This window comes from Phalacrocorax carbo, chromosome 7, assembly GCF_963921805.1.
Source record: "Phalacrocorax carbo chromosome 7, bPhaCar2.1, whole genome shotgun sequence".
Lineage (NCBI taxonomy): Eukaryota > Metazoa > Chordata > Aves > Suliformes > Phalacrocoracidae > Phalacrocorax > Phalacrocorax carbo.
In genome coordinates, this window is record NC_087519.1 from 39096744 (window position 1) to 39115746 (window position 19003).

The following is a 19003-nucleotide window of genomic DNA, read 5'->3' on the forward strand; positions in this document are numbered from 1 at the left end:
AGGTTAGAGGAATGTTGATGCTGCTGAAAATCTTCCTACTCCCATGGCTGTCTGAGTCTTGAAAGAGAAGAATTAAAATACAACAAAACCCTAGACCTTTAATTATAACCTAATCATCTTGATCAGAGCAATAAATATCACAAATGTGAGGCAAGTATTTGTGTGAGAGTGCAGGACAGAGAAAGGTTTAGGGCAAGGATCAGTGGAAAATCTTTAGAAATGATGTAAGAGAAAGCAAAGGCAGGGATTGGAGTTTGTAGCCTACAGCAGAGACTATAAAAACTCTGAAAGAAAGCTGAACATTAGGGATAAGTTAGGAGGAAGAACATAGCAGGACCATTAAGATTGGAATTGTTTGTATCCAATGCAAGGTAAGAGGAGTGAGGACAGAGATGGGCTGGGGATGTTTTGTGTCTTCTGCTCTGTTTACAGAAGATTTCTTCCCTTCTGTGCTTTCTTCCTTTCAATTTTTTTTCAAGTTTTTTGTATTAACAGGCATGCACAAGGTATACACATGCCCATGTCTAATGGGAAAAGCACAGCTTCTTTTTCCAGTTTGAGATTAAGATAATAAGATGCCTATCACCTAGTATTTTTGGTACTAAAACTGAACTAATAATATTCAGTGGAAACTGATTTCCTTCAGCTAATCAGCCAATATTTAAACAAGATGTGTCGGTGCATTTTAAAACAGTGACTAGTTACTTTCATGCTTCTGCAGTGCTTTGCAGTAAACTGCTGTCTGGTTATATTGTTATGGATTCTCCTCTGTATTTATTATTGTCAAATGCATGTTACCTCTTAAAATAAGCTGAAGAGCTAATACAGAATAATTCATTTGCATTACTAAATACTATATGTGGTAGACAGGTTTGCTGCATGTAATATATTGTAAAACACAAGATAAATTATTTAGGAAAAGTCTTTAATTTATGGTTCTGCAAAAGGGTTTTATTATATCCCATATTAGATAAATGTTGATCCAGATTCTGATGCATTCCTGCAATTATAGAATAACCCTGCAAAAACATTCCTACACTAACAGGGTAATTATCATTATCCAGGGATCTGATTACTTCAGCTTTGTACCACTGTAAATGAAGGCAGACTGATTCAGTGATAGTCATTGTCGTTTCTCCATTCTGGCTTCAAAATTATTTCACTGTTTCTTTTTGCCTCCCAGACGGGAGTTGTACAAGTAAATACCTATGAATAACCTTTGGTTTAGATGCCCAGAGGCTACAGAATCCACTAATTTTTGAAACACAAGCACAGAGTGCCATTAGCTTCCCTTAATGTTCTCTTCAACGTGGAATGACCGTACTCTCATGGGGAGTGTGGAGCTGAAAGCTGAGGAACAGCGGGGTTGTTTTGTGCCTCTGCCCACTGATTCACTCAGAAAGCCTGGGGCAAATTATTACATTTATCTGTCTCTGCTCACCTGTATTCAAAATGCAGCTCAACCCACTTTTCTTGTAAAATACTTTGAATATAATGAGGAATAACAGCCACAATAAACCCCAACCCCAAAACAGGCAAATCTATGGTGTAAATGATGGGAAAAACTGCAAAATATATCTGGCTGGACCAGGTATTCTTCAGTATCTATAAATACCTGCCACACTGATTTCAGCGGATTAGGGCTTCATTTTCACTCTTTGAATGAATGACAAGCGTACCTCTCTGGGCTTCTTACACAGCAAATTAAAAACTTGAACCAACAACAGTTGTAAGAACTCTCTTGATTGACCCTGACAAAGATTACAAGTGATTGCAGCTTTCCTTTTCAACCCAGAGAAACAGATTACTCTCTAATTTCCATTTGCAATGCATGTTCTTCAGTTAATATCCTTGATCGGAACATTTAAATGTGTTTATCCAGTAAATCAGCATGAGTGTTTGATTCTCTTGTTAGAAAATTCTAATGCCATTATTGTCTCTTAAGAGCTTGCCTTGAAGGCATATCTTGAAGGATATTTTTACTGGACTTTGAATGGCCTATGTCTTTGTATTGATAGCATATTCTGATAATATACTCTTCATACCAAGTATGAAGAGCTTCCACTTGCCACTCCAGTGCTGTTAGGAAAGGAGATGATTTTTTTCTGAATGTAGAAAACCACAATATATTTCTTGATTTTTATTGATAGAAAAGTTTCTTATTTTTACTTCAAATGCTGAAGATGGCACTCTAACACGAACAGTTTTTAGTTCTCCTGCTAAAGATGAAGGAAGCAAGCTAAATGTAAAGTTGTTAGAAACGTTGAGAGAAGTTGGCATGTTCAGTCAGTACATATATAAATAGTGTAAGGTTGAGAGTTTGTTGGCAATGAAGAATAGTCTAATAATGTTTTGTTTCCACTGTGCATACCAAGAATATGGTAGCTCGCTCAATTATCTCACTTAGGAAAGGTGGAAATAGGTTCTCCCCATTAAGAGATATTTTCTTACACTTCATAGCATCCTTCTTATTTAATAGTCCGTAGGCTTCTAGATGGATTTTATGACTTCTGTTTGCGTCTCCTACTTTTATGGTATTAATATGAGTTTGGGGTTTTTAATTTCTAAAATCTGCTGCTAAAAAAGGGTTTATTACACAGCGTCGTCAGTTTTGCAAGATGTTTAACTTGTCTCCTTTCTGCTCCTTTTAAGGAAAAGTGTCCCCATTTGTTCTGCACGGCCATTTGGTTTCATGCTCTTTATTCAGATGAAGAGATGAGGACCATGACTGGCTGGTCTTCCACAAGTGTTTGTTCACCTTTGTCAGTATATTTTTTCATGATTCGTGCTTGTGTCTGTTAAGCAAATGCACCCCAGCAAAGCTGTGTTCATTTGTACCCTTTCCATACTCTGCCACATTTTCAGCCTTTCTTCATACGAACTGTGCGATTCCTGTGCTGCTCCCACAAATGGTGCATCTTCCATGGCGAAGGTCAGTGCAGAGTCTAGTCAAGCCCTGCAGGGACTAAGCCATCACTGAATCTGTTTTATCTGAGTACAGACTGCAGGAACAGTTGTACACTTGAGCATCCTCTGACAGCACGTGTGTCTACCAAAATAGCTGAGTCAGCATTTACAATAGATACGTCAGTAAGATACAGGCAAAGATGACTATCATGGTGATATGAAACCACATCAGGATGAAACACTGGAAATCATATTGTTACAGTGGATGCAATCACTGAAATGAAGACTTTGAAAAATGGTGACTAATCTGAATTGCCTTCTTGAGAAACCTTTAATGAACTTCATTTTCAGAACGTGGAACATTCTTGGCCTTGAAATACTGTCAGACAACATGTTTCATCTGGGACACAGATATGCTTAGGTATTATCTCAAAATCACTTGTCTTATGCCTCTTGCATAAGTTCATAAATTTTAAGTTCTCTCTGGTTACATCAGATGAAACCTACCTGCATCTATTCATCTACATAGTTGGGAAACTGAAAATAGAGGGAAATTTACACTGAAGAAATTGACAGTGTCGGTACCATATATCTGATAAAATATACGACATTGTTAAAAAATCTACACCAACTCCAGGAAACATATTATTAATAACATAAAGAGCCTGGCACGGACTGCTTCCATTTCATTTTGCCACAATCCCATGCTTCAATGTCTTGCTTCAGTATCTTTTTAGAAAAGAGTATGTAAGAAGTGCTTCCTATCTCGTCTGTGGGATGAGAGCAAAACCACCACTCTAACCTATTTTTGGACTCTGCTTTTTCTTCTGAGGGTGGGTTTTGTTTCAATTTTTCTCCCTTTTCTTTGATATTTACATGACAGGAAATTACACTTGAGATATACACAGTCCCTTAGGAGTTTCTGAAGTCACTAGGACTGCTGGTATGGGCATATTTTTGGCTTTGGGGTAATGAATATGCTCAGAGGATCTATCCTACAACTTTCAGAAGCAGAGAAAAACTGTTGCAGCAAGAGCAGACTTATTCTCAGAGCTCCACACAAGCTATTTATAAGTTGTTCTTTTGGTAAGATATTCATCCATCATAACTTTACTGGTCATAAGGTAAATTCCCATCAGGTATCCAATCCAAGGCTGGTGAGGCCAATGTTAAGGCTCAGTGGTACCTTTGATTAAGGTAGGTAGCAGCAGTTAATTTTCTAGTTTGTGGCTTCGGAGCAACAACAAAATACATCAGTAACTGGCTTACAGACACAGCCGTGATTTCCCCCAGCTGGTTGGAATCTGCATGGTATGAGAGAAATTGATAGGGGCTAACAGGTGATGGAGGCTCACCAGTACCATCCCAGTGCACATACAGCAGAGGACTGAAGTCCTAAGGGCACAGCCAGGAGCTTCCCAGTGCCTATGGGATAGTTCTGCCTTGGCTCTGCATCAGGCCAGTTTGGGAGCATACAGCACAAAACCTCAAGGGCTTCTGGGTGCAGCCACACCGTGCTCATTGCAAGAGCAAGGTTCTCATTTGCAGGTGAGCTTGGGCTCATCCCGTGTTGCAACGAGCAGAGCATAGTCACCAATACATAGTGGCAGCTGAAGTGAAAGATTATAGTGCAAGGCATGATGTCTTGCCTCGGTTCTCTTGCTAACAGGCCAGCAAGAAAAATAAAGCTCTTGTGATTTATACTTGAGGAGTAATCTCCACAGTAATGTGAAATATGATAGTTCAAATGGGTAAGAACAATGACAGCTGTTACCATTTTTGACAGGCAATGGGTTTGGAGCTTGGTGATGTATTGCATGCTGTCTGGAGTTTGTTCAGCCCACTTATCTTCAGGATGTCATTTTGTTTTTTGTTTTTCTCTTTAAAAGAAAAACATCTTTTAAGTCCTTTGGTTTGATGTTGGAGACTTAACAGTTTCTGTTTGGTAAAGAATTTTGCTTTCTTGTGATCTTTTCTTGGAAAATGGCTCTGCTCAGATTCCTAAGAAAAAGTTTTGAATGTTTATCCTGCTTTGATAAGGTAAAATAATGTTCTCTCTTTTATCTTTATTTTTATTTTAATTGGACCTGCAACAAAGATAGCTAATTTTATGAGGAATTTTGCTTTTGACACATTTCAAGCTAAAATATCACTAAAACATAAATATGTCTGAATTTCAGACTTGCAATTACATTTGGAGAAGGGTAGACCATATTTTATGTCAGATAATACCAGACCAGACCCTGAGATACTAAAGACATGGAAGTATACCCCAGTCCCTTGACCTATCTCTGTGAAATTGGTGGTGAAGAGTTTTCTAGAAGAAGGGTGGAAACTCAATACAAGTGAGAAGCGTGTGTCTTGCAAAGTCCCACGGGGTGGTCAGAGCTTTATTTGTTCTCCTCCAGTAACAAACAGAACAAACCTGCTTCTTTCTCCTGCCTTGGTCGTAACAAGACGTGAAAATCAGCACAACAGGATCTTGCTGGACTTAATTTTGCTCCCTTTTAAACCAGTGACATTGCTTCTTAGCTACTCATTTCTATGGGAAATAGAGCCAAGCTTTAAGTCCTTACAATTTCCTCTGCTTCTAATTTCACTGGCGTCAAGTTCTAACCAGTTAATCAAATGTCTTTTGTGTTGCAGGTGCCTTAATGTTTATTTTGATTAGTGTACCAGTTGCTATTTTTAGGTCTTTGGTCTTTGGGTTGAATGAATGCCAGCACAGACCTTAAACCATAACAAATGTGTTTTTAACCTTGCCATTTATTTTTATGTCTCTATATCCAAATAATCAGGATGTGGTTACCTGTGAAGGTAGTAGACTACTACTTCAAATTTCAATGCACACCCACATATAAAAATATACATTATAGAGGGTTACAGCTTTAAAAACACCAGGACAGACTCTTGTCTGACTTTAATGGCTGTTGCCATTGGACTTGAGAGACAGTAGTACCACCTGGTTTACTGCTTTGTCCTAGTCCTTTGATTCCAGTGAATTTAGTCTGCTTCACCCCTACAGAATAACCATCAGCTTTCTTCCTTGCTGCTGATCCCTCATGGACAATATATAAATATAAAAAAAATTATAATGGGGTAACCAAATAACAGAAGAACATGTAAAAAGTATTGAAAAAGCCAAGCAAGAAACAGTTTCAAGAAACAACACTACAAATTTTATATCTTTACTTTTTAAAACTGGACTCCAAACACTTTTGTGGCTTTTTTCTTTTGTAATGTGGGAAAAAGTACAAATCCAAATGGTTTTTACCATGTTTTCTGCCTGAGCTAATGGGAAATTTTCTATGCAGAGGATAAAGCAACTATCGTACATCATAGAAATGTATTTATATATACTTTTTATTTCTGCTCTTGCCAAGTGGAGAGTCAGCAAAGAATGGCAGAATCAGGCTGGAATTATACTCTGGGGCAGGACTCAGAGACAGAGTTATCAGCAAATTAGCAGATACATTCAGCACTAGAGGCCCCAGCCTAGTTCTTATTAACATCAGCTGAAATATTCCCACCTGCATGAGTTAGAGTCACATCAGGTTTTAAGAGCTAGATCCAAACAAGGGCTTAAACAATGTAGCCTAAACCCACAGCCAGAGAAACTCCTGCAGGAAGCAGCTTCCTGAGCCTGTCATGGTTTAACCCCACCTGGCAACTAAGCCCCACACAGCTGCTCACTTACTCCCCTTGGTGGGATGGGGGAGAGAATCAGAAGAGTAAAAGTGAGAAAACTCATGGGTTGGGATTACGACAATTAAATAGGTAAAGCAGAAGCCATGCACGCAAGCAAAGCACAGCAAGGAATTCACTCACTCCTCCCATCAGCAGGCAGGTGTTCAGCCATCTCCAGGAAAGCAGGGCTCCATCATGCATAACAGGTACTTGAGAAGACAAACGCTATTGTTCCAAATGTCCCCCCTCTTCCTTCAGCTTTTTATTGCTGAGCAAGGCATATATGGTGTGGGATATACCTTTGGTCAGTTGGGGTCAGCTGTCCTGGCTATGCCCCCTCCCAGCTTCTTGTGTACCCCCAGCCTGCTCACTGGTGGGGTGGTGCGAGAAGCAGAAAAAGCCTTGACTTAGTGTAAGCACTGCTCAGCAGTAACTAAAACGTCCCTGTGTTAGCAACATTATTCTCATCCTAAATCCAAAACACAGTACTATACCAGCTACCAGGAAGGAAATTAATTCTGTCCCAGCTGAAACCAGGACAGCCTCCCAAAACTTCACCTTCCCTGCATTATTTAAAGGCTTTGTCAGCATCTGCAGTTCTGCAGCTGGGGAATGTGGTCAGAACATCACCTGAGCGATGGATTTCCATGTAAGATTTTCCCACATATGGGAGCTGGATAACTTTACTCCAGGTTCCCAATAAGATCCTGGAAGTTGTGGCTACCATTAACTCATGTTGAGGACTGGTGAAATGCAGCCTTGCTTTCGAACTGCTGCTGGGAAGGTATGTGATTTCTGTAATAGCTTTAGGTGCCTGTCCAGCATGTGGGAAGGTCAGGGGCAACCTGGGTGGTTATGAGCCAAAGTCTCCCTGCTTACAAGTGAGTGTCTAGTTCATCTGGTTTTAACACGAGTTTGCATTCATTAGTTCTGCCTCTGCAAGGACTGGCCCATTGTGCAGAAAGGAATTAAAAGATTTGGAGGGCTGTAAAGGAGCAAAAAGGAGGGAGCTGATTCTCCACCCAGAGGTGAAGGGCAGTCAGCTGACACTATCTGGTTTTTATGCAGTGACTCTGTAAGATAAAACATATTAACAGCCATGGGAGCAGAACCTGCCTTAGCTTTCACTTCTTAAAGATCTCTGGAGCAAGGTTCCTCTGCAAACTTGGGAATGCATCTGTGAAACCATTAATAGATTGTTCTCCTTTACAGATGCTGCAGTTCCAGCTTGTTGTCGTGCATTTGGCCCTTGCGACTACCCTGCTGCTGTGGCACTCTAGCTCAGTGCTCCACGTGGAGGCAGTGCCAGAGGTAGGTAAATGTTTCTGGTGGTTGTCACATAACCCTGCTCTTCCTCTGGTTGTTCTTGGCCACAGAGTGTGGAAGACACCATGATCTCCAAACTGTGTTGGAAGGTGAACAGTGGGTATTGACTCTCTGAGGGCAAAGCAGGAGCAGGACTTCCCCAGTGAAGAGTGATGCAAGTTGCATGGCTCTGGGAGGACAGGCAGAATTAAGTCTCACTCAGATTCATGCAACTTCCCCTGAAGCATCGTGGGATTTTCTGTGTGTTAAAACTGTTGTCCAGTGACTTTGGATAGCGAACTTCCTCAAGAGGGGAAGAAGGTGATGGGGTGGGGAGGAGCAAACTCTTCTAACACTGAAGGGAAGGTTTCCTCCTTCTTCTTAAAGACAAATAATGCATGAGAAGTCTGCAGCTTTCAGAAGCCACAAGGAGATCCCTGAGAGAACACCACCTGCACAAAAGTTACAAATTATAGGAGACAGAGAGAGAAAGAGAGGGAAGCAGCAACGTAACTTGCCTAAGCTTGCAAAGGAAAGCAGCAAATGTCTCGCATTTCATCCAGTACGATATGCAGAGGTTGCACCTGAAATTACTTCTACTCTATCCTCTTTTTTCATGTCATCTTGACACAAAACAGTTCTGGCAGGAACGTTATTTATGTAACAGTTTCATGCTATAAAAACATCAAGGATCTAAAAGTTTTATCAAAGTAGCACTGTTTGGCTGTAGAGTCTTTACAGAGGTTTTTAAGATCAGCTTAGAAGTTAGATGCGTAGTGAAGAATGTTGATGGATCCTTCTACCTTGCTTTCTGTCTTCAAATAACTATGCCCTGATTATACAAAATAATATTTGTAATAGAAAATAGGGCTTGGGGGAACCACTCCCCACATCAGTGCTGCGGCAGCTGCTGTTCTGATGCCACAGAGACCTGGCATCCTGTCTTTACCAATGATAGATTTTTTTTTTTTTTTTTTTTTGGTGAAAAGAATATAACAACAGAACATCTTCAGAGACTTTCTGGTCCAGAGACCTGCGCTGGACCAGGGCATGTTTTAGCTGCTGCTGAGTCTGAATGTCTTTGAAACAATTTAAAATCTTGGTATCCATGATGTCCTTTCGCGATGTGTTCCACTTCATCTATGTGCTGTGTTTAAAAAGTAGCTCCTTATATTTATTTTAATCTGCCATCTGATGACTTCACTGGGTGGACTGGGGAGCTATTTTTCTTGAGGAAAATATTACTAGTCGTTATTAACCTCTTTGCTGCTTGGAAGTTTATAAACCCTCCACTGTACCCCCATCCCCACTCTTAACTATTTGCTTATCTGTGAAGTTGTGCTTTGTTGTTGACCATAGGAAAACTTGTCTCCGACTATCATTTTAGCTGTCTCTTTAGTTTTTACAATTCTATCATATACTTTTTAAGACCAAGTAAGTGGGACTGCACAAAGTACTCAAGAGCAGAGGCTCGTTTTTACCTTCTAGTTTCAAATGTTATTGTAGATATTTATCCGCACTAACCAGAGGGGAGAGTTCAGTCTTTTTAAAGGCACAACTTTGTTGCAAACTTATATGAAAGTTTTAACCCTGAAAGGGAACAGAAAGGATTGCTCAGTGCATTTGAGGTTCATAAAAAGTAAAGTCAGAGGACAATGCGAGATCCTTTACAAAAGTATTAACAGTGCTACATCATTTGTGTGATCATTGTGGTCATATGCTCCTTGTTACATAAGGAGCACATTTTTATACACTCCATCACCGGTTATGTCACTCGTCAGTAGTGGGGAATGTCATCACCACAACTACAGTGTGGACCACAGTAGATACAAGCATATTACATCATCCATGTGATGGCTTCCTTTACATTTGTACTAAACCCACTGTGTATGAATAAGACGGGCAGTGGTGTGCTTCTAAAGAGAGACAAAAACATGCTTCAAGGCATATAATAAAAGTTTTAGTTAGAAATTTTTATCTAATTCCGTGAAGATCAAGTGGAGCAAGAAGGAAAACGTTTCAGCTGAAGAAAGAATGATTTGAGCTTGACACCTGCTTTTGTAGACTAGCTGCTGCCCTATATTTTTCTCTTATTTGCAAACCAACTATTTCATTTTGATTTGTTTCATTTCTCTCTTGATAGACCCCAATATCCTCAGCTATTTCAGATAGCAAAGTAGAGTTTGGCTTTGAAAAGGTGTTAAAAGGCTGATATCTTAACTAAGGTTCAAAATTCTGTGTCGAGTCAACATACTGTTCTTTCCTTTCCTTCTCCTCACATAGTGTTACTGCGTAAATTCTTTGAATGTCAGTGCTGAGCAAGTTTATCTTGGATATGTTTTGCGTAACAATTAATATGTCAGCTTTGGATGGAAAGTTCTGTATAAGTTTTCATTACTATTTATTAGCATTGATTTAAAAAATGAAAATCAGTTTTCTGAATATCAGGATGGATATTGGAGTCTAGTAATGGTGATTGCAGTTTTAAAAAGGATTAAATTACTGAGCTCATGCTATAAGTGATAACTAATAACACTGCTGACATAGGGATAGTGGGCTGGCCTACAAAAACAGGCTTTGTGAAGTAATAAATATTGATAATTCTTGCAATAATAATAAAGGCAAGTTCAAGTCTATGAAAAAAAAATCCCAACCTTTTATGGCAAACTCCTGTGAGTGAAAAATGGACATGTTTCACAGAAGGGACTTTGTTTTTAAACATTGGCCTACGTTTAGTATCCTAGTGATTATGTATTTATAGGACTGCTGCTGTGACACTGGTTGAAATGGTTTTTCTGGAACTGGAGCAGCAAGCAAACATACCTCCTTTCTTTTGCAGCCTTTGGAGCCTTCTACTGCTCTGGGCATGGGAGCACATCCTATTGCCAGTGAAGACAAGTCAGCTACCAACCTGGCAGCCAAACTATTCCTTCTTGATGAGCTGGTGTCTCTGGAGAATGAGGTGACGGAGACCAAGAAGAAGAGAAGTTTCCCAGGATTTGGCTCCCCAATCGACAGGATTTCTTCGACCTCTGTGGATGCTAAAGGCAAGCAGAGGTAAATTCTTAGATGCTCCTACCAGTGATAAAGTTAGAAGTAAGGCTCTTGGTAGGTGTCCCAGATACATCTGGGTTAGCTTTAGCCACCATCAGGTTTATTGGTCAGTTGTGAGGTGCTTGTGATCAGGGTACCAGAAACCATTCTGGTTGCATGGTGTGTAATCCTTCAGCTGTGAGGAATAATACACGTACTAGTTCATTTATCCCTGCAGTTCCATACAGCTAACAAAGAACATTCAAGCATAGGGGGGTTTTTTGGTATGTTTCTTTCCACTCATGTGAACCAACATTCAGTTTAAAACTGCCATTTTGGTCATGAGATTATTTAAAGCAAAAATATGCCTGTGGTTCAAAAGCAGAGGGGGCAGGACTAGGTGTCCCCAAGGCTGGGGTGAAGGGAAGGTATGGTGGTGTGCACGTCTTGAATAGCAAGATGAAGAACATGTCATGAAAATGGGCAGTTAATAGAATGGGTTTGAAGACCTCAATCAACTTATGATAAACCAGAGTTTAATCAATACAGCAGTACAGCAATACCTTCACAGTACACATTTGAAGATAACCATGATTATAACAGGGCTAAGCAGTGATGTTTGGTATGGCTGGGTGAGCCAGTGAGTTCGGGGCAAAGCTCAAGGGGCTGGTCGCTGTATCTGAAAGAGCTTAACTGTCTTGTTCCCTTCTTCTGGTAACTGTCTTCTTTTGGATGGAATCCCCAGTGCCACAAAGTATTTAATAACATGCTTAAAGCTTAATCTGGAAGTGGAAAGTTTTTGCAAGAGCCAGTCAACATTACAAGTATTTTTTTTTTCAAACAGAGTTTTGCAATATTTTCATATTGTTTTTCCATTTATCTACCCAGTCTGCTACTAGGACTTTTTGACTGCAGCCAAAAGTGATAAAATATGAATTTCTTAAAACCTTGAGTAGAGCTATTCTGTTCTGTATATCTCTTCAAGAAATCAGAATCAGCTCATTCTTTGTATGCTTTTTAGCATGTTTTCCCCTTCCAGGGGAAGAAATACAAGGTAATTCTTGAAGCTGCAGTGCACTTTTTATGAAAAAGTACATAGTATTCCCGATTTGTTTTGTACTTTTTGGGTGGAAATCTTGTTGCATTCTATATGCAGTACAAGGAAAAAAACATGAAAAAGGGAATTGTGAAAATTATCCAAGTTTTCTAACAGCTTGTCTCTGAATAATAAGCTCATGCAAATGAGTGACACATTGCACAAAATTCCTCCTTTCCCAGTATCATCAGCACAGTTTGCAGTTTTGCATTGAGATTATTACTTTGGGGGAAATGATTAGCTTTTGAGTTTGGGATTGAATCATTTTTTACAACCTCTGAGCTGCCTTGATCACTGCATTGATAGTCAGATACTACCATCAGCACAGACCACAGATCAGATGAGTGCTACAACACAGTAGAAAGGCTGTACCTTTAGGGGGAAACAGGCAGAGGCCGCTGCACTTAGACGAGTAAAACAGAGGACTGTCGCGCACACAGTAGATAACAGCCCTTTTCTGTACCAGCTGAGATGGTTACCTTTAGAGACCAGGTAATGACTTTTGAAGTGCAAAAGCTGTTCAATAGATTCAGCCCCCTGAATTAATACAGTGTGTGTGGAGCCTGGCAACACAGCAGAAACTTTTGGAAAAGAGCAATTCAAATATAAGTCCACTTAACAGATTGTTGTGGCAACCACCAGTTACAGGAAGGCCCAGATCATAATCTTGCTCATCAACATTGATTTATAAAGCTTTGATAGCATGGGAAAAGCATGCAAGAAGACATGAGTCCTCAGAACATGTAGAAAGATCTACAGACAGAGGGAGAGAAGGAGACTCCAGGAATCTTAGAAAAGGCTATTTTAAATAAAGAATATCACTTTGTCTCTAGAAAGTGCTGAAATAGGCACAGTCTGGTTTGGAAGATGGAAACGGTGCAGCAGGCTGGGGAGGGAGCAGTGGCTGTCCTGTTGTGGCTCGGGATGGCCACGAGAGGGGAAGCTCCACTGCACTGCACTGCCTGCCTGCTCAGCCTTTCCCCTTGGCTTGAGGTTACAATTTCCTTCTCTGTTAACTACAGAGCACGATGGTACTACAACTTATGACACAGAATCCCCCCGCTCCCCCATCATAAGCCAATCATCGGAAATTAATTCCCGTCTTTATCAAGTCAGGTTCAGTATGACTCCAGCAGCCCAAGTCTCCCACCTGCCCCTCACCAGCTTGTGCCTACACCAGGGGGGAAGAGAGTACTGCCCTGGGCGTTCTTTCTCTTTGCTTTCTCGGTGGCTTAGCGCAACAGAGATGTTTGAGGAAGGGACAGGGAGGACTATACAAATGGCTCCCCTTCATTTGTGATGTGCTGTAGCTGCTCCAGCATGACTGATGTGGTGGTCCCTACATACGTGGTAGACTGTCAATTCCCATTTCTTGACCTCATCTGAAAAGTAGCTAGAAAAAAGGCAGTGTGAAATGGGCTGCTCATGCTGGAATGATGCCTCTGGGCTTCAGCCCATGTCAAAGAGGTGTGAGGAAAGGAGACTGCTCATATGAGCCATGGACCAGACAGATAGTCCTGGGCACGGTGTACAGAGACCCCAGCGCCATAGGCTCTGTAACCATGGCAGTGCTAGCACGTAGAGTTAGAGTGCACCATAGCATGCTGTCCTGCTAGTTACTTTGCATTTGCCAACTTGCAGAACAAGATTTCTTGTTATTTATGTTCCTTTATGAGGACAGAGAGACAAAAAAGTTCATCTTCCAGGGCTTTTCTTAGACTTGCATTTCACTAGCAAGTAGTTCCAAGGGTGAAAGTTGAGGTTATTCTCAGCTGCAGAAAATCTCATTTCCACAATTAATTACAATTTCTGCTGGTGGAAAAAATGCTCAAAAAATGCTGAATTAAGATGGGAAAACTTCTTTTTTTATATAAAAAAAGTAATAATATATTCCTGCATATAACTTCTTTCTCACTTTTCTCATGCCCTCAAATCATCACGAAATGTACCATATGGAGGAAAAAAAAAAACCCAAACCAAAAAACTCCCATTTTCATTCTCATCAAAGGGTTGCTACTATACAATTTTGAGAGCAGTGCATTGCAAGAGACACTGCAGGAAAATCCTGCCAGGGCTCCTGTGATTTGTCCCCTCTGTTACTATGCAGTATTTTCTACCTACTTGCTTATCATAGCTCCAGCTGGCTCTGGAGATTCCAGGGAGCCAGGCTAATGGGTCACCTGAAGTATATGATACTATGCATGAAACAATTCCCCTTTATACATGCAATGTATCTTCTTTCTTTTATGATCAGCAGTTAACCTGTGAAGTTATTTGCTGATGAATAAAAACAGTGAGAGTGGATCAATATCAGCCAGTCTGCAAAACAGGTGCAAATCCTGCCTATTCTTTTGTAAGACAAGTGAAGCATCTTATTTTTAAACACTCACATCTTTGGCTGCTCCTGCACAGCTGTTCTGTCTGAACAATAAGTTGTTAGTGGGATGAGTGGAGGAATCAAAGATGTAGTAACACTTTGATTATTCCTATGATGTCTTTCCTTCCTTTGCTTTTTTTCCCCCATGCAGGAAAGTGGTTGAGCTGCCTAAGAGACGGTTTGGAGTTCCTCTTGACCGGATTGGAGTGAGCCATCTTGGCAACACCAAGGGTTAGCAGTTCCTGCAAGTAAGCCAAAGTTCTCTGGGTGTGGGCAGGCTCAGAGAACCCCACCTGTTCTAAGTTACATGGAAGTACTCAAGTCATGCCGGTAGGCTTGGAAAGAGTGCCTTGGGGAATGATAGCTTCTTGTAACGTGGATTGTGACTGTCAAGTTAGCTTGAATACCCTAAATTACAACTTAGTATCCCCCTACAAGAAAACAAGTATTCCTAACATTTTCATGTCCTGTAGACCACCTCACAGTGTCTTTGTCCAAGCCTTGCATTTCTGACATGGGAAAATGTAACATTTACTGCTTTTCTGCCTACAGGTACTTCTGCTCAGAATGACTGATGCTGTATTGAAAACATTAGAGAAATATGGAAGATGCATCACTGCATGTCTTGTCATTGACTAATGATACAACACTCAAGGAATTGACCTCCTGCAAAATCTGTTTCACATTACATTTTACAAATGTTGCATTTACAAATAACAAATTCAGTTCATCAGGTCAGAACGCTCTCACAGTTGTGCACGGTGTCACTGATAGGAGGGAACAGAAAAACATGTATATAGTTTAATTGCATGGCATTTATTTCTTAAACTTGCAGCAGTTCATTATCCTAGCAAGGACTGTTAGAATTTTTGGATTGAAAATAAAACTTCCAGAGATACCAACAGCAGTCCATGAAAAGCAGACAGTTTGCTTTGCACATTTCTTTCAAGAGGGTGTGTGTTTGGTAGATGAAGGAAAGATATAACAGATATGGGACAAACCTAGAATTTATTTGAACTGCTGTTTGGGAGAAGATGTCTACTGACTTCACTAGGAGTTAGCCTAAAAAAGAACTGTGGCCTTAGACCTTAGTATTTGTCCTGATGTTTTTAGTAGTCTTTCTCTTACCTCTGTACCATATTTAGACATGTTTTCATCATGTGGCAGATCCTGAAATGTGGTGAGACTTCTAGTTTCCTCCTTTAAGCTGAAGAATACATTTCACTCCTCGCTGTGCATAACATAGGATAGTGTCCAAATATGAAGTCATCTGCTTCCTAGGCCATCTGCATCATATGCCTTATTTTAGCCTCTTGATATGTGCATGGGGCATAATCAGACATCCGACTCCAGAAGTTCAAGTATTTCTCTCTCTGGTAAAAAGTAAACATGTCCTCTCCATTTCAGGGTAAACAGGTTATCTTAAATCCTGTTTCATGCTTTTAACTTCTTTCCAGATTATAAAATACAGCTGAAAAGAGCTGTTTGCTGACATCTCAATGCTCAGATTCCTAGCTGATATTTTCTAAACCTCACATGCTCCTTCTTGGACTTTGGTCCACGTCAGCTATATTCATTGGATTGCTGTTCTTGGGTATAAATCATCCTTAGCATTGCAAAAGAAGATCCATTGAGAAAGGGATTATGCAGGACTAAGGAAAAAAAATTTTGTTGCCAAACACCCTGTGTTAGACAGAGAGTAAGGCCGGAGTTAGGAATTACATGTTAATTTCCTAATCTTATATGAGGCACAAAGCACCTGGCCTTAAGCTAGCAAATGGGGAAAAATGTAGTTAGCTTCTCAGTCAGCTACAGGAAATGAGTTGGAAAGTCAATGAATCTTTGAAGTTAAAGCTATTGTGAGGAGTGGGACTTTGGGACAATTGCCCCAGTTCAGGCCACAGTGGGAGATGAGGCTCTTACTTGGAAGGGCAGGTAGCATCCAATTCATGTCTGAGAGGGGCAGTGCTCAGCCATAGCAGGGGCCCTTCTCATTTTCCTTCTTGCTTACAGCCCTGCCCTGAGACCAGGACTGGTCCAGCTGTAGAAAATTTTCAAGAAACTTTGCTCTTCTTGTCATCTCCAATATAAGCTGATGCTGCTGAAAGCAGCTGCACAAACCAGTAAATAACATCAAGAGGTGCCCCCATCTTTCCCATCAGGTAGAGCACTCTCTAGCTGAGGTAGGTAATCATTCCTCTCTTGGTGGGTGAGTTGTCAGTGCTTGCGTGTGAGGTGAAGCACTGCAGATGCTTCCCAGACCAAGTTCTTGAAAGTCATAGAAAGAAAGAAGCACTGTTAAGTCCTTATGTGGTCATCGCGGGTTTTTGCTCCCTGCTTTTCCCCTGGTTCCGCTGCTCGTTTTCTGCCTTTAAGTTTGCAGGTGAAAGCTCTGAGAGCTGGGCTGAGTGGGTGCATGTAGACTGGCTGACTCGAGACAGGATTTTCTGTCCATGCTACAAGCAAGTCTGCAAATGCAGTCCCAGAGAAGCTCTGACCCTGTCCTCTGCAGTGCACTGCCACTACCTACCCTGAGCCTGCCCTGCGGTTTAGTAAACAGTTATCTTGCACTGAGCTCCTCGAGACAGTCTGCAGATAATCTGCTTTCAAGGTAGCCATATGTATGGGGCATGGGCAGATTATGGAAGTGATGACCTGACCACTCATACAGCTGTCTGTCAAAAGCAGCCTGGACAGTCATTGCATGACATGTTTTGGGAGGCTCAGATCAGAGGAATCCAATGCTATCACAGCGGCTTTGCAAAGACACTGCTGGATCATAAAAATATTTAACGCTTGGCAGGTATTAGCCTGGGCTTCCAAATAAATTGGGGTTTTTAAAGCCTGTAAATTGTGTGCAGAAATGCCCTCCATCTGAGGGGTGATGTGAAAGCAAAGCAGGACAGAGGTGTCTGTGGTGGTGTTGCTTGGAACTGGGAGCTGGAAGCTTCAGTCCTGCTCTTGGCTTCCACCTCACTGTCTGGATTACTTGGGAGAAAGCAACAGCCATTCTGTTCCTCTGCCCCATCCACCACAGAGCACACTGAGACCTCCTGTGGCTCAAAAAGCACTCTTTAAAATCCATAAATTGGCAGGTTTAAAATTGGCTGTTTAAAATATGATGATGTCTGAAAATCTGAACACCACAATTTGTTTTCAGAGGCAATATTGGACAGCTTCAGTCATTGTGCATAGCATGGATGTCAACAAATGTGAAATAAGGCTATACTGCAGCATTTGTTGCTCGCTAGATTTGCCCTGTGCTGCCTGTTGGCAAATCCATTCAGATGCCTGTGAAGATTTTCTGCTAATAAATCAACATGGTCTACTAGAATGTCTAAGGGAAATCCCTTTAATTATTGCCTGTGGGTCATTAACTTTAGCAAGAGTGACTGCCCAAGCACGGATAAGGTGTGAGCAGCCACGACGTGGAGATGGCACCTGAGGAAGAGAAGAGTTTCTGTTCTGTGTGTTTAAGGACAGGACCCCACAGTGACATGTTGAGGGTGAGCCCAGGGAGACCATCACTGCCTTTGCTTCGAATTAGTAAATGAATTGCATTCAACGCTTAATTATCATTCTGGCAGAAGCAGCTAACACAACAACATAGAGTGCCTGCGAGGCAATAATGGGGTAGTTTGGGTACCATGAGCACTGAAATAACTGTGCTGATAGGATGTAGCACAACGTGTGAGCTAAAAATCACTGCTAACCAGCATGGTGCATTGCACTCCAGGGAATTCCTGTGCCTAGGATCAGAGCAAGCTGTTAAATAGGAAGCAAGCTGTTAAAGGAAGACACTGTATTCCTTTTCCTGACTTGGTGATGAGTTGTCACACCGGGTCAGGAAGGCATGGCTACAGCTAGCAGGTAACAGATGGAGCCTGCTGCTCTGGCCTTTCATTGCACTGGGGTTTCCTGCAAGCTGAAAGCATCTGAGCTGAAAACCAGCTTGGGGCACTCAGTGTAGCTCTTGTAATACACCTCCCTTTCAGCTGGAGCACCAAACTCTTAAAGAAGAAGAGATCATTCTCTTGGCAATAGGCTCTAATTTTTTCCTGAATTTGGTGCTGTTGTGAGGGTATGTGAAAGTATGCTCCCACATACCTTTTCACTAGCACAAAAGCAACAGAAAATAGGAAGTGTGTTCTGAGTCACTACCAAGCAAATAACAAAGAAGTAATGTTAACAGCAAACTCTACTTTGCATGTCATTAGACCTCGCTGATATAATCAAGCTGGTTTTATTCCATAGACGCCGTCTTTGGCCTGTAATAGGATTAATAGATCTCCTGTTAATGAAGTGCATACAAAGTACTGCTGTGGTAAGCGTGCACTTCTTGCCAGAGCCCACGGCAATGAATGTGGCAATGGTAATCACAGCTTTGGGAGAGGTGAAGTTTTGAAGAATACATAGTATGCAAGCTACAGTTAAATGGCATGGCTCAACAGGGCTGGAGAGACGGTTCAATTCTAGTTAAAATCAGTCTACACATTCACAGTTGTTACCAGATTCTGCACTCATTTACACTGTTGGAAACCTCAAAGTTATTATCAGGATTCGTTTTGAATTTACACCTTTGGGAACATAGCCCTTTG

At 41.1% G+C, this 19003-nt stretch overlaps 1 protein-coding gene across 2 annotated transcripts; it reads left to right on the plus strand.

Annotated features, from left to right (window-relative positions):
- Positions 1-305: 305 nt before the first annotated feature.
- OSTN (osteocrin) lies at positions 306-17707 on the plus strand. Of its 2 annotated transcripts, none has more exons than XM_009514622.2 (5): positions 306-371; positions 7807-7905; positions 10739-10956; positions 14557-14653; positions 14958-17707. In XM_009514622.2, exons 2-4 carry the CDS (start codon positions 7807-7809, stop codon positions 14639-14641), a joined length of 402 nt encoding a protein of 133 aa, XP_009512917.2. In that variant the 5' UTR covers positions 306-371; the 3' UTR covers positions 14642-14653; positions 14958-17707. The 2 variants fall into 2 exon arrangements, with proteins under 2 accessions (XP_009512917.2, XP_064311936.1); XM_064455866.1 differs by having other exon boundaries at positions 14557-14636.
- The last annotated feature ends 1296 nt before the right edge of the window (positions 17708-19003 follow it).